Genomic DNA, 22,920 nt, shown 5'->3' on the forward strand with positions numbered 1-22,920 from the left:
GTGTGTGGGTACCCTGGAGGCCATGTGTGTGTGACTAGAGGCCATGTGTGTGGGTACACTGGAGGCCATGTGTGTGTGTCACTGGAGGCCATGTGTGTGTGTCACTGGAGGCCATGTGTGTGGGTACCCTGGAGGCCATGTGTGTGTGTCACTGGAGGCCATGTGTGTGGGTACCCTGGAGGCCATGTGTGTGTGACTAGAGGCCATGTGTGTGTGTCACTGGAGGCCATGTGTGTGGGTACACTGGAGGCCATGTGTGTGTGACTGGAGGCCATGTGTGTGTGACTGGAGGCCATGTGTGTGTGACTAGAGGCCATGTGTGTGGGTACCCTGGAGGCCATGTGTGTGTCACTGGAGGCCATGTGTGTGGGTACCCTGGAGGCCATGTGTGTGTGTCACTGGAGGCCATGTGTGTGGGTACCCTGGAGGCCATGTGTGTGTGTCACTGGAGGCCATGTGTGTGGGTACACTGGAGGCCATGTGTGTATGTCACTGGAGGCCATGTGTGTGGGTACCCTGGAGGCCATGTGTGTGTGTCACTGGAGGCCATGTGTGTGGGTACCCTGGAGGCCATGTGTGTGTGACTAGAGGCCATGTGTGTGTGTCACTGGAGGCCATGTGTGTGGGTACCCTGGAGGCCATGTGTGTGTGTCACTGGAGGCCATGTGTGTGGGTACCCTGGAGGCCATGTGTGTGTGTCACTGGAGGCCATGTGTGTGGGTACCCTGGAGGCCATGTGTGTGTGTCACTGGAGGCCATGTGTGTGGGTACCCTGGAGGCCATGTGTGTGTGTCACTGGAGGCCATGTGTGTGGGTACCCTGGAGGCCATGTGTGTGTGACTAGAGGCCATGTGTGTGTGTCACTGGAGGCCATGTGTGTGGGTACACTGGAGGCCATGTGTGTGTGTCACTGGAGGCCATGTGTGTGGGTACACTGGAGGCCATGTGTGTGTGACTAGAGGCCATGTGTGTGGGTACCCTGGAGGCCATGTGTGTGTGTCACTGGAGGCCATGTGTGTGTGACTAGAGGCCATGTGTGTGGGTACACTGGAGGCCATGTGTGTGTCACTGGAGGCCATGTGTGTGTGTCACTGGAGGCCATGTGTGTGGGTACCCTAGAGGCCATGTGTGTGTGTCACTGGAGGCCATGTGTGTGGGTACACTGGAGGCCATGTGTGTATGTCACTGGAGGCCATGTGTGTGGGTACCCTGGAGGCCATGTGTGTGTGTCACTGGAGGCCATGTGTGTGGGTACCCTGGAGGCCATGTGTGTGTGACTAGAGGCCATGTGTGTGTGTCACTGGAGGCAATGTGTGTGGGTACCCTGGAGGCCATGTGTGTGTGTCACTGGAGGCCATGTGTGTGTGACTAGAGGCCATGTGTGTGTCACTGGAGGCCATGTGTGTGTGTCACTGGAGGCCATGTGTGTGTGTCACTGGAGGCCATGTGTGTGTGTCACTGGAGGCCATGTGTGTGGGTACACTGGAGGTCAGAAGACGGCCTTGGATGCTTTGGAGCCTGAGTTTCAGGTGGTTGTGCGTCTAGCAGTGTGAATGCTGGGAACCAAATTTGGGTCCCTCCAGAACAGCTAGGGCTTTTTAACTAAGCCATCTCTCCAGCCCCATTTTATTTATGATTACATTTTATTTCTTTTGTTTTGTGCATATGCTAGGTGGGCCAAAGGGAGTGAGCCCTGTTAACTGCTGAAACATTTCACCAGCCCTGGATAAAAAGGGTTAGAAGACCAATCACATTCACACATACCAATTCCAGCAACCTGACTTTCAGCTTCTGTGAAAATGTTTTCTGTTAATTATTATTCATGAATAATGATGACTGATTTCTGCAGCACTGAGGCTGGAACCCATGACTCACATGCCAGATACGTATTCCAGCAGCCCATCAACAGAGACTTAAGTATGTTCCCTCAAATTTCCTTCCTTACATTTCCTCTTTTTACTGTTGCTTTTTGTGACGGGTTTTTTTTTTGTTTTTTGTTTTTTTTGTTTTGTTTTGTTTTTGTTTTGTTTTGTTTTTTCCGAGACAGGGTTTCTCTGTGTAGTCCTGGCTGTCCTGGAACTCACTCTGTAGACCAGGCTGGCCTCAAACTCAGAAATCCGCCTGCCTCTGCCTCCCAAGTGCTGGGATTAAAGGCGTGCACCACCGCAGCCCGGCCCCGAGACAGGGTTTCTTTGTGTAGCTCTGCCTGCCTCTGCCTCCCCAGTGCTGGGATAAAAGGCATGCGACGCCACACCGACCAGCTGGCTCCGTAAGCTTCCCCTTCCTTAGGAAACATTCAGAATGGCTGGGGAAGGCAGCGCAAGACTATAACCATCACATTCACAGCGTGGAGGCAGTAAGATCACTGAAAGTTCAAGGCCAGCTTGGTCTGGCTATCAAGCTCTGTCTCAAAAACAAAAATAAAACCCAGAATAACCATTCATAATTTATGCAGCTTCAACTTTCACTTAAACAAATATTTACATTATTTTAGAGAAGGATTCCATATGAGTAGTTTAAATCCAACCAAAACCATCTTTACAGCACCGTTTAGGACGATTCATGGTAGTGAACTTAATGACCATTCACATATGCACAGTTGTGAAATAGAATAAACCGTGACTACACAGCAAAGGAAATGGATGCACAGGAAATACAAACATGTTGGTTTAAAGATGCAGTAATGAGACAGGTATAGGGCAAGAAAAGATACTCCGAAAAGTCAAAGTCCAAACACCACAGAGAAGATGGCTCAGATGAGCATGCAGAAGGAAACCCTTGAACCCTTCAATGACTGCTGCGTCTCTCCAGAGCTGCCATGTCGTCTACCAGACCCCACCACACGTGAACAACACTTTCTCCCCTCTCTGTCTCCCCCTTGGTAAACTAGTCATCCTATGGTCTGCCTGACTCGCTGACTACATGCAAATCTCTCTCTCTCTCTCTCTCTCTCTCTCTCTCTCTCTCTCTCTCTCTCTCTCTCTGACTCTAAGCTCACTCTATCACCCATCTTCACTGCCGCCTCCTGACAGAATAACTCCTATAAAATTCAAACTAAACATAACTAAAATCAAGCATAGCTTCTTTCTCAAAGGCTCCCTCTCCCAATGCTCTGTTTTTAATAAAAGCTTAGAGTTTAACTAACATTGACTTTTTTCTTTTATTTTCTACTGTGTAGTCAGCCAGCAGAGCCCATTTCAAAATGATTTCTTGTATTACTTCAACTCCCCCTGCTTCATCCCACATTTTCTTACTTAAACTACCTTAAGTCTTTGAAAAATTACTTGTGGAGCTGGAGAACTTGGCTTCCAACTGGGAGCACTGGCCACTCTACCGGAGGACCCTGGTTCAATTCCCAGCACCCACATGGCAGCTCATACCTATCTGAAACTCCAGTCCCAGGGCTTCTGACATACATGTAGGCAATACACCAATAAGTATAAGATAAAAATAAAATTTAAAAATACATACAATTTTAGAGATCAGGGGAGGAGTATGCACCAATGCACATACATGGAGGTCAAAGAACAGTGTGTAGGAGTCCGTTCTTCCCTTCCACAGTGCAGGGATTGAACTCAGCAATCTATGGTCCGTCAGTAAGCACATCAGGCACTAAGTGCCTTTACTTGCTATGGGGTTTGAATGAGAATGTCCCCCATAAGCTCATATATTTGAAAACATGGCCCCCAGTTGGTGCAAGTTTTGGTGTTCATGGAGAATTAGGAGATGTGTCCTTGGGGTACAATCTGAGGTTTCAAAGCCCTTGCCCAGGACATTCCTTGTTAGGCCTCTCTTCCTTGTGGCTGTTGTCTAGCATGTAGCTCTCAGCTACTGCTCCAGCGCGATGACTGCCTGCCTGCTGCCTTGTTCCTCCTGATAGTCATGGACTCATCCACTGAAACTATCAGCCCACTCTTTCTTCTGTAAGTTGCCTTGGTCATGGTACCTGCATAGCAATAGAAAAGACACCTACAGAACATTATCACAGGCCACCTCAAACTCTTCCCACTTGGTTTAAAGATGTACTCAGAGGATAAGCACTTGCTAGTATATTGGAGGCCCTGGGTTTGTCTCCAGTGCAAAACAAAATAAATGCCTCACATCTATGTGGTAGCACAAGCCTGTAATCCTAGTAATTCCAATGGCTAGGGGAGAAGGTTAGACAATTTGAAGCCAGCCTATACAATGCAGAAAGAAGGGCGAGGAAGCTTCAATTGCTATGTAAAGTAAATAAATTAATAAAAAGAAGAAAAGAAAGACCCTTGAGGGGAAAATTTAGTCAACTCTCTATTCCTAAGGCCTCCATTTTAAAAGATTATTCTGATGTTAGAGAAATGGCTCAGCAGTTAAGAGCACTGTCTCCTCTTCCAGAGGACTCAGGTTCAATTCCCAACACCTACATAGCAGCTCACAACTATCAATAACTATCAGTAAAGCCAACTGCACAGGATCCAATACCCTCTTCTGGCCTCCTCCCGCACTGTACACCTGTGGTGCAAAGACATATATAGACAAAACACATAAAAATAAGTAAAAAATGGAAAGCTCATTCTGCTTATTATTAAAGAAATCAAGAAACTAAATGACAATAATTAAATCAACCTACAGACAAAGGAATTATTCAGTCTTCTACTTTCCATTGATAAAAAACTGCCCCAACTATATATCTAAAGAGATATTAACTATCATAAACATTTTACAGTTTTTCATTATGCAAATACCCAGAAAAATAAGTTTTTATATATCTTCTCACAATACATACAGTTTGTAATTTAAGTTTCCTTTCAATCATTCTAAAAAGAATCAGCTTAACCACGAAAAGTAGGTTCTAAAAGCAGGAAGCAAAAGTAATGTGATGCTATACAAGTACCTTTCTGAACAGTCTCTTCTATCGTAGGGCCTCGGGGCAACCCTTCAATGTAAGTGCTTGGCAGCAAGTCTGCAGAGATAGGCTGACCTTGTAACTTTTGAAGTCTTTCTTGCACAGCACTGGTCAAATCTATATAAGCCTCATCGATGCTGGCACGTTCAATCACAGCAAAATGAGACATTATCTCCATCACTTCAACGCTAGCTTCCCGGTACCTAAGCATAAGGATCACACATACAGGCAATAAGTGGATACAAGCATGTGGCTGTCAACCCCATGTTCTTCTTTCCATAATGAACAAGAATATCCATAAGCAAGTAACAGCTGGCTTAATAGAGATGTAATAATTACACAACTGAAGGTAACAATGGATAGGAAAGCAATAGAAACAAGGAAAAGAGTGAGTCCTAGGAAAGCCTTTTCATGCAATGTCAGCATTATACTAAGTTTAAAAAGCATCCAGACCCTGATCATAGAGACCTTTGTGATAAGGACCTCTCTAAAAAAGGAAAGAAATGCCTAGCATTCTGAAACATTCTCTGTCCGCTTATCTCTTTCCTAGTTATACACAACAACAATTTTTTTGCTTCAGAGTCTATCTTCAAACAACTACAACTTACAGAGAACATGACATTCATCATACCAGATCTTTCTTATGACAGCAACTAACCGACTGACTATGGACTTCAATTTTAGTCAATAGTGTTTAGATAATATAAGCCAATCACTCTGAATATACTACCATTCACATCATAAAGACAAGTGCCTAGAATGTGGTGATACATCTGGGAAGATGGGCTTCAGGGGAATATGTCATCACAGATCTATTTAAGACATGGGATAGTCTTTTGTTAACTTGACACAAGCTAGGGTCATCTGGGAAGAGAAAATGTCGAATACGAAAATTCCTTCATCTGACTGGCTTGTGGCAAGTCTGTGAGGCATTTTTTAAAATTAATGTTTGCTATGGGAAGGCACAGTTCACTGAGGGCAGTGCTACTCCTGGGCAGGTATCCTAGGTTTTATATATATATATATATATATATATATATATATATATATATATATATATATATATATATATATTTTTAAGTGTATTCCTTAGTATTAAACCTAGGATCTCATGGATGTGGATGCTAGGCAATCACTACCCCTGAGCCACACTCCGTATCCAGGAAACATTTTCTAACTCCTCCTCTATGTTCTTTTGTAATGCTTTTTGCTTACTTGGTGAGGTTGGCTTTCCCACGGGACTCACGAACTTGTGCCAGGAGAAGATCTGGACATAACTTCTTAGCATCATCTGCCCACATGTTTCTAGTGACACCAAATGCACGAGCTTCGTAGCTGACTGCAATAATTCTAAAGTTAGAGGGGAGAAAAGGAAACAAAGCCAAAAATGTTACATAATGCTATTATTCAATCCCAGACATAGCAGTTCAGAAATCTCAAAAACAAATCCTAGAACAGAACTATTGAGTGTCCATAGATTAAAACACTAGTGGGGCCCAGGGTTAAGAGCATTGGTTGCTCTTTTTACCTGAGTGGCCTACAACCCTCTGTAACTCCCAGAGTTACAGTCCCAGACTATCAGTCCCAGGGGGATCTGATACACTCTTTTAGTCTCTGTGGGTACTGTGTGCAGGTGGTACAGACATGTGGACAAAATACTCATACACATAAAAATACTTTAAAATACTAGGAGGGGCTGGAAAGATGGCTCAATCCCTAAAGTACTTCCTATACAAACAAACAGATTTGAGTTTGGATTCCCCAGGATCCACAGAAAAAGCTAGGTGCAATCGTATATGCCTTTATGTCTGGGAAGGGAGATTGCTGGCCTGACAGCCTCACTGAATCAGTGAGCTTCAGGTTCAATGATAGACTCTCAAAACAAAGGAGAGAGCAATTGAGGAAGACCCTCAATATTAACCTCTGACTTCCCCAAATGTGCCGCGCATGCGCGCACACACCCCAGTCATGACACGATCATGATACATACCCACCACCTTTCCATGATTTGTACTGTACAACTGCACAAGGTTTATTCCTCAAATGAGGATTTTGCCGCTGTTCCACTTGTACAAAAAAACAATCCATATCTACAAGAGCAACCACTCGATCCTGTCCAGGAGCCATTTGTTTCTGGAAGACATTTACAAACAGAAAAATACTTAATCTAAAACACAAAAGCACTCCATTGTATTTCTATGAGGAATGGTAGTATACATCTTTGATCTCAGCACTCAGGAGGCAGAGGCAGGCAGACCTTTCAGTTTTACATAGTAAGACCGTCTCAAAACAATAACTACCATATTTCTACATTTTAATTGATGAGCCACAACAATAGGAATGTGGAAACTATTAAGAATGAAGGTTATTTTCCTCTACTGTTAACATAAAAATAAGCTAGTATAATTTTATGAAGGTGATAAATACTTAAAGCTTTAAGTATAGTTCTACTTGGCTCAAACTCTACTTGATCCTCCTGCCTTACCTCCCAAGTGGTGGGATTACAAGCGTACATCATCACATCTGGCTATTCATTCTAAGAAAAAGACATTTCATAAAAGATACACATATAGCCAAAAGTTGCCTGTCTTAGTTGCTACTCTGTTGCTGTGAAGGGACATCACGACCAAGGCAACAGAAAGCCTTTAACTGGGGGCTTGCTTACAGTTCTAGAGGGCTAGTCTATGATCATCATGGAGGAAGACAGGCATAGCACAGGAGCAGTAGGTGAGAGCTTTATATCTTGATCCAAAGGCAGAGAGAACAAACTGGGCCTTGGGGTGAGATTCTGAAACCTTAGAATCCCACTCCCAGTGACACAAATTTTCCAACAAAGCCATTCTTCTAATTCTTTCCAAGCAGTTCCACTAAGGACCAAGCATTCAGACATACAAGCCTATGGGGGTTGTGGTCACTCAAACTTTCACAGTGCCTAACAACTGACTCAGCATCATTTATCATGGAAAAATGAAAATTAAAACCAGAGATCAAAACACCCACGATGTACATCACTATAGGGAGAGGACCAAAGAGTATTCTAATTGATTAACAGATCTCAAACATAAATTTAGGGAAAAGAAAAAGTGGTCTATATCAATCAACCTCAGATTGAGAATATTCAGGAAAACAAACTATATGCAATGAATGCATATGGACATTTCCCATCATTCTCCAAAAGATACAGGGTATCTATTCACACAGTCCTAGGTGTTATAATTTGAAGTATTTGGGGGAGTGTTTCTTAATGTTAGAGCTCTTTCCTAGCATTCTCAAGACCACAACTTTGAACCTCAGCAAGTGCCTCTGTGTGCATGCCTATGTATATAATGGCATAAATAGGTCTAAACCAGAGGGCATGTTGGAATCAATCTTCTGTGAACTTGGAAAGACAACAAATATATATAATATCATGGCATTCATGAAGAATTGGGGGTGTTGGTGAGACAGGGTCTCACTGAGTAGCTTTAGCTATCCCATAACTCACTCTGCAGAGCAGGCTGGCTTCAATCTCACAGAGGTCCAAACTGCCTCCTGAGTACTGGTGCTAAAGGTGTGTGCCACCACAACTGTTCTTATGCAAATTTTAAATCTTGAAATACTTTTTAGAAACATTTGGATATAGCACATGGTGGCACACTTCTTAAGTCTTAGCACTCAAGAGGCTAAGACAGAAAGGTTTGAAGTTCAAGGCCAGCCTGGGTTACATAGAAAGTGAGCAGAAAACACAGACACACATAAATGAAGAGGATAATCTAATACTATGTAAATACCCTGTTTCTCTGAAAATTTTCAATAATGATGCAACTATCAATACCTGTGAGGACTACTTTGTGATGTTCAGTCATTTTCTATTTGTGTAATCTCTTTTTTTGTTTTGAAGAATGGTTCTGAATGTCATGTAGCCCAAATTGGCCTCAAAACTTGCTCTGTAGCCATGGATGAACTCCTCCCACAAAATGCTGAGATTACAGGTACATGCCACCACAGTCGTGGTTTTTAAAGGTTCTCAAGACAAATCCAATATTCAGTAGCTTTGCATACCAAAGGCCTAGCACAAATATGCTTTTTACAGAAACACAGGAAATTCATGATTTAAATACAAGAAACAGCTTATACAGATGAGTGAGCTAGCACCCAACTGTATCTTTAAACAGTTATTTTTCAAATGAACAGTGCCAACCAACTACTACTACAGAGCTGCAATATTACTGTAAAGAAAGCAAATAATTAAGAAAACATTGAATGTTCAAGGTATTAATCTATCCCCCACTTAAAACAAAGTGATCATAAGTTTAAAAACCTTTTACACTTAAGTCATGCATCCCTTTGCTCTGTAGTGGCTTTTCTGTAATACTGGAACATAAAGCCAGAAAATGGCAAATGGATTGTCACAATCAACACAGGGTAAGTACCATATTCGATATAAATATTAGAGGTAAAACTAGAAGCGAAGCTGTGATTTAAGGGCAACAATTTACTAAGTGGAAATATATGTGGGATGAGAGATAATGAAGCCTTTAAGCTTTTTATGTGTTCCTTTTGTACTTTCATGTATTGGCGAAAAAAAATCAACACAATGCCAAAACGGAAAGGACTATGTAATTTGGGTTTGGCTTTTCTCCCTTTTGGTTTTATTTTGTGAGGCTGGGTCTCACATCGTAGCTCAGTCTGGCCTCAAACTGGAAGCAATCCTCCTGCCTCATCCTCCCAGGTAAAGTGGGATGCGTTTGCAAACATCTCAGTTCATCCTATTCGCTACAAAACACGTTTGGAGTCGGTCGTGTAGTAAACACGCACGAGAAAATATGTACGGGTGAAGAGGAAGGTTTAAAAGTTACAGGAAAAATTCTTTCTACAAGAAAACTCTCCTTAGAGACAATCTCAAGGCCTTCTCTCCCAGTAAGCTCGTTTTCATTTCGGCCCAGTCACTCCAAGTAAAGCAGACAGCCAAGGCTACTTTAAAAGCAGTCCGAAGCGGCGATCCCGAGCCGCGTCTGAACCTTCTTACCAAGGCGACGGACAGCTGTCAAAGCTGCCAAGAGCGACGCTGCGGGCTCCGGGCTGAGTCCACGGGAAGGAAAAAGGCAGCGTCTAGACGATGTCGTCGCCTTCCCAGGAGCAGGTCAGTGGATTCCGAGAGAGACTTACTGCCTGTGATGACAGAGAACCCAGTAGGTATCCCTAGGATCCCGCGAGCAAACAGCCCTCGCAGCCTGAGGGTTTGCGCCCCACAGCAAGCCCGGGGGGAAATTTGGAGTTCAGCACCGCGCGCGCTGAGAGAGACGGTTGACGCGCCTGCGCACCGCAGAACTTCCGCCCCCAGCCCCGCCCAGCCAGGCGCGGCCGTCACACTGAGCCGCCACTTCCGCGCGCGCATGCGCAGTGGCGGATCCGGCGCATGCGCGGGGCTGGGTTCTTCCCAGCTCCAACCTCTGGTACTCACGCTCCTCCTCCCGTTTCCCCACCCCCAGCCCGTCGCGGCCCGGTATCAACGTGTGGTCCCGCCAGGGGAACCGTGCGTACCTCGTGCTCCCCGGACGCCGGTGGTGTTCCCGGCTCTAGCCATGGAGATGGAGCAAGTGAACGCGCTGTGCGAGGAGCTAGTGAAAGCGGTGACGGTCATGATGGACCCCAGCTCTACCCAGCGCTACCGGCTGGAAGCCCTCAAGGTAGCTGGGGTCCTGGCGGCCTGGGCCTTGCCCCGAGATCCCTATCCCAGGCTTCCCTCATGGCCTCTCCAAACTCAGTTCGTCTCCCGCCTCTGCGGCCTTTGAACCTCCCACTCCCTGTGGGGAGGGTGGCTTCTGGTCGCGGCCCTCACCTCCTCCCACTTGAGTCTTGCTTGCGCGCTTGCCTTTGCATCGCACGCAGGGATCCTTAACTGTTGCACATTCCTTAGCCATTTCTCAGTGGCCCTCCCGCCCGCTCCTCACTTCTTTAAACTAGACCACACCGCGGTCTCCACCACGGCAGGTTGCGCCGACTCTGATGCCGGGGCAAATCCCACGTTCCCCGGTGTTCCGGGAGCGCACGTGCAAATTCCTGCCCCTATGCCACCCTCATTCTTCCCTGCTGATCACTCCGGACTTGTGCTGATTCTAGATTCCCGAGTGTCCATTTTCTTACGTCCTGACATACCTCTATCTCTTTTCGAGTCTTGGGCCTCTCTGGTCTGATTTGTAACGCTCCTTCCATGTTTATAGCTGTGAGATACTCTTCGGCTATTTTTGCGCGAAGATAAGCTTTACCGCTGGCTTTGCATTTGCACAGGGGCACTTTGGTTTCCTGGAAGTAGTTTTCTTGCGTCCCGGGTGCTTTCTGCCCCAGAGTCTAGCTTAGGTTTTGCTATTTGGGAACGCTAATACCTGCAACAGAGCTGCTCCATTAGACCGAGCACAAACATAGATGTATGTGGCGCAGGGTTTAGAATTAAACAACTCTGTTCTCTTTGTTTTTTATTGTGTAGAATTTTACATAGGCACAGAAATAGACCACCACAGTGATTCTGAATAGGCCTGTGACCTAAACTCAGGTGATACACAGATTTGCTTGTTCACTGTCTCTTCCTGGCACCCGTAGTTTTTAAAGCTGATTCTAGGTATTGACATTCCACTTGTATGTGTATATCTCTATCATTTTTTTTACTCTTTTAGATCCAGTTTATTTTTAGTATTAACATGACTAATATCAAAATGGAGAGTGTCAGTATTACTAATCCACATTTTTCACATCCTAAAAATACAGCTAAAAGGACAGTAGGTAATCCCTGTTACTGGGGAGACTAAGGCAGGGGATTCAAACGTTAAACACCTAACTGAGCAACTTAGTAAGACCCTCTCTCAAAAAAAGTAACCAGAACAGCGTTGGGAGATAGCATAGAGAGTGAAGTGCTTGTAATTATGTCTGTTCACCATAATCCAGGTGTAGGGAGGAAGAGATGAACAAATCCCTGAGTTTGCTCACCAGCCAGTCTAGGCAAATCGTGAATTCCAGGTTCTCAAAACGACACAGAGAGAAAGACATTCACCTGCAATTTCCAGCTTCCATTCGAATGTGCAGCTATATCATCCGTGAGCACATGCATGAAAGCACTGCACACATACACCAAGGGGAGAAAGCTGAGAATATAGTGTAGTGGGATCATGCTCGCCTTGCACATGAAAGGTTCAGTCCCCAGTAGCACACACAGTCAGCTACAGTTGGACTTTCCTTAGGATTTTTAGTCTCCCTTCTCTTATGCCTCCCCATGGAAATATTAACATTTCTTCTTTCAGTTTTGTGAAGAGTTTAAAGAAAAGTGCCCTATCTGTGTCCCATGTGGCTTGAAGTTGGCTGAAAAAACACAAATTGCCATCGTCAGACATTTTGGCCTTCAGATCCTGGAACATGTTGTCAAGTAAGGAACTCTTAGCACTGCCACTGGAGCTTGTTAAAGAGAACAGCTCTTTAACCCTTTCATGACCCCAGTGACTAGAAATGAACAGAATGATCACTAATATGTGGGCAGAACTCAGGATGTTTATTCTTTCTTCAGTTAAGTCATCTGTAAAATGTGTTACACATATTAAGTATTCAACAAGCCAGGCATGGTGAATCCCGTTTATAATGCTTAGCTCCAGGGACTGAAGCCGGAAGATTGCCACAAGTTCAGCCTAGGCTACATAGTTCAGAGTGAAACTTTGTCTCAAGAAACCAAAGTTTAAAAAGAAACAGAAAAACTTTTTTGTTTGTTTTTGAAAAGCAACTATATTATTGTAGATGACTAGATGGAGAAATGCTGATTTGGGACATAAATCCCATATAAATGCTAAGTAATACACAAATGTATATATATATATATCTTCTCAAGAATTTTTCTGTCATTCCTGTTCTAGTTTAATGTGGACTTTTTTGTCCAGTCTCTGAAGACTATAAAATCAGAAGTAGAATTTTTAAATAGACTATTTATTTATGTGTATAAGTGCTTTGCCTGCATATATAATATATATATCATATAACATATATATATATATATATATATATATATATATATATATATGCGCGTCATGTATGTACCTGGTTCCTACAGAGGCCAGAAGAAGGTGTTGGATTCCTTGGAATTGGAGTTACAAGTGTGATTAACTGCCAAACTCAGGTCCTTTGCAAGAGCAGCAAGTGCTCTTAAACACTGAGCCATCTTTCTGGAGCCAAGAATCTTTTAAAGATTTTATTATATTTCATTAATATGCGCTTGTGTGGGTATGTGCTTGTGAATGCAAATGCACAGGTATTATAGGTGTTTCTGTGCTGCCCAACATGGGTGCTGGGAGCCCAACTCAGGTCTTCCTAACCACTGAGACATCTCTCCATCCTCAGAAATATAATTTTTTTTTAAGTTTTTTTTTTTTTTTTTGTTTCTGGTTTGGTTTGGTTGGTTTGGTTTGGTTCAGTTTGTTTTTTTGAGACAGAGTCTCAATGTAGCCTTGGCTGTCCTGGAATTTACCATGTAGCCCAGCTGGCCCTGAACTCAGAGAGTTGACTGTCTCTGTCTCCAGAGTGCTAGGATAAAAGTGAGTGCCACCACACCTGGCCAAAAGTAGAATTTCTTAATGAAACTTCTAACATAATGTAAAGCAGGAAACACAGATATTGTCTTATGAAGAAAAGACTTCTGACATGGTTTCGTTGGTTTTCTGTTTTGGTGGTTAGGTTTCGATGGAACAGCATGTCTCGATTGGAGAAGGTCTATCTGAAGAACAGTGTCATGGAGCTGATTGCAAATGTGAGCAAAGGGTTATTGGGAGACTTGTATTCCTAGACAACTGTGTAAAAAATCATGACTTCTGCATAGGTCAGACTAGGGAACATTAAGCTGAGACCAGAAGAGACTAAAGGTGCTCAGGAAATGAATGAAGAAGATTCTTAGATCCAGCCAGATGTGTCATACACCTCTTATCCCAGCACCTAGGAGGCAGAGGTGGGCAGATCCTGATGAGTTTGAGGCCAGCCTGGTCTACAGAGTGAGTGCTAGGACAGTGAAGGCTACACAGAGAGACCCTGCCTAAAAATAAATAAGATTCTTAGATATTAATCGGGGATTTCCACCCTATCTTTGGTCATTTACTTGCCAGGTAAAAGACACACAGCCTTTATGTTTATGATAACCCTTTAATGCACTAGAGCCAGGCAGATGTCTCCCCTCTAAGCTATTAGTATCTACTTCCGTCAATAACCCTGAGTTAGAACTTGCCGCGTTCCATGTGGGCAGCTCTTACTCCAATTGGCCAGCCCTGGTGGTCACATTTTCATGATTTGCCTGCCCCACGGCATCTTCTCTCTGCCTTCCCTCTTCCTTCATGGTCTCTGCCTCAGACCCCAAGTCCAGGAACCAGAACTGCCTACCTCTCCTGCCCAGCTATGGGCTATAGGCATCTTTATTCAACCAATGGTTTTAAGTTAAGGAGCAAGGTTAGATAGCATCTTGGTGTATGTGAGGATTTCCTCGTTCCTGGGGTAACCAGACCTTGGGGGCCAGTATTTAGCATTACAGTACATAGCAACTGACCAGACCTCATCTGGTTCACTATGTAGTCTAGGTGGTCTCAAACTATCATCCTTCAGAGATTCAAGGTATGCTCCACCATGCCGGGCCACCAGTCTTTCCTTTTCTTGAAACAGGACTTCATTGTGTGACTCATCTGTCCTCTACTAGAAAGCAGATCTCCTGCCTCAGCCTCCTGCATGCTGGAATTGCAGACATCAGCCACCGTGCCTGTCTTGTCTTTTCTTTCATAACAAAGGGCATGGAAGGAGATTGCTGAATATTTAGTGGGGCTGCTTTTGGAGATAAGGTCAAACGAAGCACAGAGTAGCTTCAGCCTTGCTGTGTAGCTGAAAATAAACTTGAATTTCTGACACTGCTAGGTGCAGAATTACAGGCAAGCGCTAACAATCTGGCCTTGTGCTACTTTTAATGGGAAAGAGAGGCTTTACCAACTTATGGATTAGTTTAGCTAACTAAGACTTGTAACTTACTAGTCAAAAGAAGATTGACTGATTACTCATCAGTTTTAATGTTTAAATTCTTGGAAGACAGTGATAGTGTGTCTTCCTCTTGCTGTTAGAGCTCCTGGGACTTTAGCTCTAGCTCTCCTCAGTGCCCTCCTAATGTATCACCAGTGACTCCCTTTTTTCTGTATTCCACCTTGGCCTTCAGAACTATGAGATGATATGAAAGTCTCTTCAGTTTGTGAATAAGAGCGGCAATGTTTTTTTGGCTCTGTGACAGCTATTTATTAGCTGTGGGAACGGTGAGTAGTGAGAATGTAGGCCAGGTGACACAGACATGGAGAACTGGTTTAGGTTCAAAGGAGGCCTGATGATCAGTGTGTGCTTCTGTTGATGAAGAGGGTTGGGTGTGGTGGGTGCTCGGTGTGTATTGTGAGATCAGAGGACACTGAGAGAATCAGTTCTCTCCTTAACCATCTGGGTCCTGGGGATGGAACTGAGGTGGTCAGCCTTGGCCCCCGGTGCCTTTACTTACTGAGCCATCTCCTACACCCCCATGACCTCCTGTGTTTGAGGCAAGGTTGCATGTAGCTCAGGCTGGCCTCAAACTTGGTATGGAGCAGAGAATGGCACTTACTCGTTTTTCACTCTGTGTACACACTCAAGCACAGACATGGGACAGTCACAGAAGGTTACAGCCACCTTTCAGAGGTCTGTCTCTCCTTCTATCGTGGGTTTCCAGGAGTTGAGCTCAGGTCACCAGGCTTACATAGCAAGCACTTTGAACCTGTTGAGCCATCTCACTGGCTCAGAGGAGGACTTGATCTTCTAATGCACCTCTCTCCACTTCCTGTGGATGGGTTACAGGTGTGTCCCACCACAATCAGTTGATGTCCTGTTGGGACTCAGACCCTAGGCCCCAGCAAGTATGTGCCAGCTGTGCTACATTCCAAGTGCAAGTGTTCTGTCTGTGTCTTTACACTGCAGTTTTCATGCCTAGAGATGCAGTCTTACAGTCTTCATGATCTCATTCTTTTTCAGGGAACACTGAATATTTTGGAGGAGGAGAATCACATTAAAGATGTTCTGTCTAGAATTGTGGTGGAGATGATCAAACGAGAGTGGCCGCAGCACTGGCCTGACATGCTCATGGAGTTGGACACTCTGTCCAGGCAAGGGGTATGGAGAACATATGTGCTGGCTGCATGCACTTATGTTAGAGCAGACTGAAGGGTTTCCTTTGTAGTCGTGTTTGTGGTTTTATCAGTAGCAGGTCATCTGTTGGCATGTAGATAATCAAATGCAATCCAGTGCTTTTGTTTGACTATCCTTTCTGTTGGCCTAGGAAACGCAGAGGGAATTAGTGATGTTCATCCTTTTGCGACTGGCCGAGGATGTAGTGACCTTTCAGACACTCCCCACTCAAAGAAGAAGGGATATTCAGCAAACATTAACGCAGAGCATGGAAAGAATCTTGAATTTTCTACTCAATACGCTTCAGGAAAATGTAAACAAGTACCAGCAAATGGTATGAATTCCTGCCCTACAACATCCCATCTTCCCTGTCCCCACAGCTGCTTCTCTGCTAAGCAAGCATTGCAGTGAAGCTAAACCTTCAGCACACTGAGTGAAGGTCTCTAAGTTGACCCTACTCAGTATCCAAGCAGGCATGGACTGCTGTCCATGCAGCCTCCTGAGTAGCTGGGATTACAGACCACCGGGTACAGCAAATGTCCTGTCTTAGATCTGAGTGTGTTTTGTTGGGGAGGGGTGGGTTTTTTTGTTTGTTTGTTTGTTTATTGTTTTGTTATTATGAAAATGCCTTCCATGGGGAGTGGTGCCTGGTTCAGCAGAAGAAACAGCCATTTTAAGAACAAGATTTAGCCGGGGAATGTGGTGCATGCCTTTGATCCCAGCACTTGGGAGGCAGAGGCAGGCGGATTTCTGAGTTCAAGGCCAGCCTGGTCTACAGAGTGAGTTCCAGGACAGCCAGGCTTACACAGAGAAACCCTGTCTCAAAAAACCAAAAAAAAAAAAAAAAAAAAAAAAAAAAAAGATTTAGAGGAAGTGACAGGAGAGAAACTAGACCTGTGTTCTCAGATATTCAGATCAGTGAGTTTTCATGTAAATTTCTCCCAAAATAAGAACATTCTTTTAAAGCAGCATAAAAGGCAGGTGTGGTGGGATACTCCCTTATTCCCAGCACAGGGAGCCAAGCAGGCCCATCTCCGAGTTAGTTGTAATGCAGGAATGCATTACAACAACCATACAGAGGGATACAAATAAATACCTTCTTTCCTTTTTTTTTTTTTTAAATAGTGATTTTAAACATATAGGTATTTTGCCTACATGTGTGTATCTAAGTACCACAGGCATGCCTGGTTCCTTCAGAGGCTAGAAGGTAGTGTAAAAATCCCTCTAAGAACAGAACACCATGCACTTTGATCCCAGCACTTGGGAGGCAGAGGCAGGCAGATTTCTGAGTTCAAGGCCAGCCTGGTCTACAGAGTGAGTTCTAGGACAGCCAGGCTTACACAGAGAAACCCTGTCTCAAAAAACCAAAAAAAAAAAAAAAAAAAAAAAAAAAAAAAAAAACCAAACTAGCCTGCTATTCTAGTGAGGTAAGTTAGCTAGGGCTACACAGTGAGACTTTGTCTTCAAAAACTAACAGAAACATAAAACTGCAAGTTAATACATGTTCTTAAAACTCTTAAGTGGAAGTGGCTCAGTAGCTAAGAGCACTCTCTGCTCTTACCAAACACCTGGGTTTGATTCCTAGCACCCACATGGCATCTCACAGCCATCTGTAAATCTAGTGCCAGAGGCTCTGGCTCTGATACCATCTTCTGGGCTCATCAAGAACTAGACACGCATTTGGTACACAAATATACATGCTGGCAAAATCCCCATACAAATTAATTAAATAACAACAAGAAGAGCAAACTTGTAGATTTTTGATAGGTCAGGGTAATGTCCTGATAAATCTCGGTGGTTTTTTTTGGTCCTGTTCCTTTGCAATAGGTCTGTTACAGTGTGTATTAATCATCACTAAGCAGTGCATGGTGTTCTGTTCTTAGAGGGATTTTTACACTACCTTCTAGCCTCTGAAGGAACCAGGCATGCCTGTGGTATTTAGATACACACATGCAGGCAAAATACCCATATGTTTAAAATTACTATTTAAAAAAAAAAAAAGGAAAGAAAGTATTTATTTGCATCCCTGTGTATGGTTGTTGTAATGCATTCCTGTAAGGAGTCTGAGGCAGGAGAATCTAGAGTTCAAGGCCAGCCTGGGAATGAGACCATCTCAAGATACACTGGGATGTAACTCAGTTGGTAGAGTGCTTGCCTAAAATGCAAGAACCCTATGTTTTCTCCAAGTATCAAACGAGGCAGGTATGGCAGCACATGGCCATAGTCCATCTACTAGGGAGGCCTAGAGCAGAAGAATCATGTTTAATTCCCTGGAACACAAAAGATGGAAACCAGCCAACCACAGTATTTTTCTAATATGTAACTTGTTTTTATTTTATGTTTCATTGGTGTCTGTGTAAGGCTGTCAGAAGCCTTGGAACTGGATTTACAGATAATTATGAGCTGCCATGTGGTTACTGGCAATTGAACCAGGACCTCAGGAAGAGCAGCAGTTCTCTTAACTAGTGAGCTGTCTCTCCAGCCCCAATAATGAATCTTTTTAATGCTCCTCAATTTGTTTTCAGAAACTTATTTCAAACTCATTTCATGAGGTAGGGCACTTGTGCCATGGCACACGCGTGGAGGTCACAGGACAACTGTGGCAATTAGTTTTCTCTTCTGAGATCCATCCAAACTGTAATTCCCAAAGCAAAACAGGAAACCAGCTGGGCAAACTCCAGACTCTCCATCTCTATGGCTGATGTCAAAGCAGTTTTCAAATCTCCATTTCTTTTCATCTTTGTCATCTTTTTCCTGGGGTGTTTCCAGTCCCTGTTAGCAGCTTTCCTCAGCAGATAGTCCATGGCTTTGGTATCTCAAACAACTTGGCATCTCCAAGGCAACTTCAGTGTTATAGCTTCTTATTTCAATGTCAGAAATGTACACATGATCAGGGCCCCTCCAAAGGGCTGGTGTCACTTTTCCTGCTCTGCCCTCTGAAGCACTCTAAGCTTAGCTTGATCCATTCTGCTGCTTATAGTCTCTCTTCATGGTGCCAAACCTCCAATCCTTTGCATGAGCCCTTCAGTCCTGGGCCATTAACTACAACTGAGGCTGCACCTTCACCAGTGACCTTCTATGGCATCTCAGTATCAAGCCTCAGCTGCTCTTCATGACCCCTTCATGCCTTCAAACCCAGTACCACCCGAGTAACTCTGACCCATTACCAAGTCCAGCTGCAGCATGAGGTACAACCTTGGCTAATCTCTGGAACACAGCTTCTTTGTGCCTTCAGAAAATACTTCCCAGAAGATTGCACCTCAGCAATACTGTTCTCTTCTTCATCACCACTAATTTCTAGCTCCAGCTAACCAGTATCAATTGTCCCAGTAGTCCCTTCTATTTTTCATTATAAAACCAGAGCCACATGGCCAAAGCGGCTGTGTTCTACTGCTTGCTGGTGCTAGAACATGCTACCCCCATCCCCTTATTCTATTACCAGCTTTCTGTTTTCCGACTCCCTCTCTGCCTAAGCTCAGCCTTCCTGGAACTTGCTTTGTAGATTGACTTTGAACTCAAGAGATCTGCATGGCTCTGTCTCCTATGATGCTGGGATTAACGGTGTGTACCACCATGCCTGGATTTAAGCTTTTCTTTACCTAGAACCTGCCTTGTCCCAGGCCAGCCTTGAACTCAGACATCTGTTTGGCTTTGTCTTCTGGGATTAAAGATGTGGACCACCATGCTTGGTGGCACCTTATCCCAAACCCCTTCCTCTGTTATGTCCTAGATAGAGCACAGGACTCAGGTCCGTCCAGTCTCACTTCCTCGTGCCCCTTCAATACTCGGATCATGTATTTTATATTTCCCTTTCTCAGCTTGCTGTGCTTATCTAAAATGCTCTTTATGAGACTTAACCAGAGAACAAAGTCTCTGCTGGGCTTTTTTTGAGACTTCTTTTTGTCAGTGCAATTAATATAAGTCTGTTTACTTTAGACTCAGGTAGACTCTTCAGACAAGGGCAAAAGCAGCCACATTCTTCACCAAAATACCACAAACACAGTCTCTAGGCCACATACTGAAATCCTTTTCCACTGAACCCTCTTGGGCCAGATCTGCACAGTTCAAATCAATCTCAGCAACAAAGTCTTTCATATTCTTACTAGGATGGCCCACTAAGTCCCACTTAAAGCATTCCACTGCTTTCCAAATCCAGAGTCTCAAAATCTACATTTCCAAACAAAAGCATGGTCAGGTGTGTCACAGCAATACCCCAGTCCCTAGTAGCAACTTTTTTTTTTTCAAAACACTTTATTTATCAATGTTTGTATAAACATATATACTTATACATGTATATATATATAAACAATAATTAAATAATAAGATGTATTTAAAAAGTGTGGGAGGGGTGGGAAAAGTGGGAAGAAGGAGAGAAAGGGGAAAATTATGTAAATACAGTGTTCATATATGAAATTCTTAAAAAGGAATCCAGTTTTTTAAAATGTTCAACAGATTAACTAACATTTTACAATATGAAAATAAATATGACCTATAATTATGTTAAAAGACATTTTAACTCACTACAAACTTTGAAGTTTAAAATGACATCAATAAAAATTAGTTTACCCAGCATACTAACAAAAAACACAATAACGTTTTATAATTCAAAGTATTTCTGAGAACAAGAAAATAGATTGTCAGGAGCTAAGTCAGCAGAGCCAGGGGTACACTTTTTTTTTGTTTTTTTTTTGTTTTTTTGTTTTGTTTTGTTTTGTTTTTTTAATCAAATCATAATTTTTACTTTTTATCGTGGGGGTTATAAACACAAAAATGCAAGATGTGGGGAAGGGGATGACACAGGAGCATAGGTATTCAGGGGAAGTACAGATATCTTTCAGAACAGGTATCAGCTGGGTGAAGGTTCAGGGGTCAGGTCACTATGACTCTGCCTATGATTCACTTGTCCTTATCTAATTTGGTACTATCTGCCAAAGGCTCACTATTTACAAGGTCTATGACTACTCAGGCTGGTAGATTTCAACAAAAGCTGCCTGTTTACGATAGTTTATAGCCCTCTGTTTCAGTGTTTTTCCATAGAGACCCAAGACTTTGTATTAGCAGGCATGTAAGTCAGGCCTATTGCTGATTTTAGGCTTATGGCTGATTTTAGGCTTTCAGTGTATAAGCGGGGCTGCCCCTGACATCTCCTCCCTTCTCCAAGTATAGAAGGGATGTGGTGATTCTAATCTTGCCAAGGTGGGGATAGAGGCCTGACCTCCAGTAATTAAAGGGGACCTTGTAATGGCTCCAGTCCTCCTGTCGTTGTTCAGTGAGGCATGAGGGCCATACCCGTCCCGATGTCTTTTTCTGGAGAGGGGATACTTTTGACATCAACCCCTATGCAGTCAGGCTTGTCCCTCAGGGAACCCAGAAACATATTTTTAACTTTTATTTATATTCCCTTGCAGTGCTTAGCCTTGCAGCCTAAGCAAGAATTCAGATCGCCAGACAGAGGGGGTTCTGGGTGGCCCCTCTCTGCTTGGTCTAGGGGCGGAAGTCCCCTCTTTTAGGTTGGGGAACTTGGGAACACCCTGGATAGAGTAACATCCTCATCTAGAGTCTCGTGGTCCTCCATAGTTAACATATGATAATGTATCTGAATAGAGTTTGCTATCAGATTATATATCTGTTGTTTCACAAAGTTAGCCTATTTAAGGCCCAGGGGCCAAAGGAAATAAGCAAAAATAACCCAATTAATGATCCCAAGATGGAAGAAAGTAGGGTTAACAATCATGGAGAGGTTGAAGACCAATTCTTCTACAAGCTCTCATTTTTCTCTTTCTCTGTCTTTTCTCAAGACCTTCTCTGGCCTTTTTCATGCTCTCTTTAATCATCCCTGTTGGTCTATGTAAAAGCAGCATTCTTCTTTAAGGGCTATACACAGTCTAGAGCTGTACACAGTCTTTTCTATTGCAAAAGAGAAAATCAAGTCCAATAAAGTCCTTTGCAATTTTAGGGGATCACATCAGACATCGAAACGAGGGATTTCTTCAGATTAGTGATGTCAGTCTATAGCTGTTTGACGTCCTTGTCAAAGGCCCATTGGATGTCTGAGTAGTATAAGTTAAGAGGCCAGCATCAGGATTAGAACTCCTAGTAGCAGACATCACGGGTGATTAATTTTTACCTGGAAGAGAAAAAAGAAAGGAATTCTCAGGGAAATTTCTGTTCCCTGGATGTCAATTGTTATTCATCTTATTTAAAATTGGGCCTGGTTTTGTGGAGGCATCTATTTAATTCATTAATCTTTTTGGCGGCCATTTAGCTGTGCCTTCTGTGGTATCAAACAGTCATATCAATCCTTGGCCCCATATAGGAACTGGGTCCTGGCCATTCCATTTAAGGGTAAGAGGGGCCTTCCACATAGTTGTGGCATAGTTTTTATTGGTCTCAGCGATGCCAGAGGCAATCAGCAGCAGATTTGCCGTGAGCTTTCAGTTTTAGAAAGTTAAAGAGTAAACAAGGCATGCCCCTTCCACCCTCAGAGTTATAAAGACACTATTTAAAGAAATATAGTTCTTGCCGGGCGGTGGTGGCGCACGCCTTTAATCCCAGCACTTGGGTGGCAGAGGCAGGCGGATTTCTGAGTTCGAGGCCAGCCTGGTCTACAGAGTGAGTTCCAGGACAGCCAGGGCTGCACAGAGAAACTCTGTCTCGAAAAGCAAAAAAAAAAAAAAAAAAAAAGAAGGAAATATAGTTCTTTATTAATAATCTCTTTTATCAAAGGACTATTATGAAACAGCCAACAATTAATCAATCTATATAATATATCAATTAGAGCTTCTTCTACTTTTTGTAAACTTACTCCTCTTTTGTCATTTAATTGTTGAGGGAAATTAAGATTTGCATCTCTCTTA

General features: G+C 43.5%; 2 protein-coding genes across 3 annotated transcripts in view; one reads left to right on the forward strand and one right to left on the reverse strand.

Moving 5' to 3' along the window:
• Positions 1-10,251, reverse strand: part of Polh (DNA polymerase eta) — a 32,147-nt gene extending 21,896 nt beyond the window's left edge. The window contains exons 1-4 of one of the 2 annotated variants that reach the window (XR_013104704.1): positions 9,891-10,251; positions 6,873-7,015; positions 6,098-6,232; positions 4,871-5,085 (exon numbers count right to left, since the gene is read on the reverse strand). Coding sequence is in view for 1 of the 2 variants with exons in the window: in XM_034522031.1 (XP_034377922.1) it covers positions 4,871-5,085; positions 6,098-6,232; positions 6,873-7,009 (487 nt within the window). In the remaining variant the exon portion in view is untranslated. The remainder of the gene's footprint in view (positions 1-4,870; positions 5,086-6,097; positions 6,233-6,872; positions 7,016-9,890) is intronic. The other variant, XM_034522031.1, reaches the window with a different exon arrangement.
• A 33-nt stretch (positions 10,252-10,284) lies between these two features.
• Xpo5 (exportin 5) overlaps positions 10,285-22,920 on the forward strand; it is a 47,773-nt gene continuing 35,137 nt past the window's right edge. Inside the window, exons 1-5 of the mRNA XM_034521169.2 lie at positions 10,285-10,551; positions 12,157-12,278; positions 13,571-13,643; positions 15,911-16,048; positions 16,215-16,397. Of these exons, the coding sequence (XP_034377060.1) occupies positions 10,447-10,551; positions 12,157-12,278; positions 13,571-13,643; positions 15,911-16,048; positions 16,215-16,397 (621 nt within the window). The 5' untranslated portion in view covers positions 10,285-10,446. The remainder of the gene's footprint in view (positions 10,552-12,156; positions 12,279-13,570; positions 13,644-15,910; positions 16,049-16,214; positions 16,398-22,920) is intronic.

The sequence above is a fragment of the Arvicanthis niloticus genome, chromosome 17 (assembly GCF_011762505.2).
Source record: "Arvicanthis niloticus isolate mArvNil1 chromosome 17, mArvNil1.pat.X, whole genome shotgun sequence".
Taxonomy (NCBI): Eukaryota; Metazoa; Chordata; class Mammalia; order Rodentia; family Muridae; genus Arvicanthis; species Arvicanthis niloticus.